This window comes from Microtus ochrogaster, chromosome 16 (genome assembly GCF_000317375.1).
Source record: "Microtus ochrogaster isolate Prairie Vole_2 chromosome 16, MicOch1.0, whole genome shotgun sequence".
NCBI lineage: Eukaryota > Metazoa > Chordata > Mammalia > Rodentia > Cricetidae > Microtus > Microtus ochrogaster.
The window spans coordinates 55,433,579-55,434,265 of record NC_022018.1 but is presented as its reverse complement, the minus strand read 5'-3'; the positions used below and the strand labels follow the sequence as shown (position 1 = coordinate 55,434,265).

The window sequence follows — 687 nt, the reverse complement described above, 5'->3', positions numbered from 1 at the left end:
ACCAGAATTAATAATGAATAAAAGTAAAAGGTACTTCATGTATCTGCTAGTATAATTTGGGTGGGTGGCTAATTTACCCCTTCTGAGAAAATTAGTGTTAGTGTTGATTCAATCAAATCAATATGGTAGGGACATTCAGATTCTCTTGATAGCGTCTACTTCTTCCCAAGGAATTATGCTTTGACTGCACTTCGATTGTTTGGGAACCTACTCCTTTCATCTCAAAGACATAAATAGTCCCCCTACTCCTTTCTTCCTTTTTCAATTAGTTTGTGATTTTTCTCTCTGTAAATTCTGTTTCTGGCAGGCAGAAATAAAAAAGCTAGTAAAAAGTTACTTTTTAGTTCTCTTTTTAATGGAGAAATCAACCAAAACCAAACCAAAACCAAACTGATTAAACCAGACCCACCTTTGACTCCTCTCAGGGATGTCCAGCACAAACCCAAACATCATTTCAGCTATTTTATTGGAGCTGCAGGTAGGAGTCCTGTCCACCTCTACAGCAATGGACAACATCCTCTGAAGCTGACACACGATCCTGGATCCAGAGCACAGGATAGAAACAAGTGAGTGGAAAGACTTGGTGACAGGCTTTCTGAAACTGGAGGTCCCCACCAACGTATACCAAGACCAGATGACTGGGTGTGGAGGTGCAATCAGAAAGCAGAAGTGGGCAGGCCTCTATGA

General features: G+C 40.8%; 1 protein-coding gene across 1 annotated transcript in view; it reads right to left on the bottom strand.

The window, feature by feature from the left end:
• Simc1 (SUMO interacting motifs containing 1) overlaps positions 1 to 687 on the bottom strand; it is a 36,118-nt gene that overhangs the window by 6,521 nt on the left and 28,910 nt on the right. The window contains exon 7 of the mRNA XM_005355202.2: positions 410 to 538. Within this exon, the coding sequence (XP_005355259.1) occupies positions 410 to 538 (129 nt within the window). The remainder of the gene's footprint in view (positions 1 to 409; positions 539 to 687) is intronic.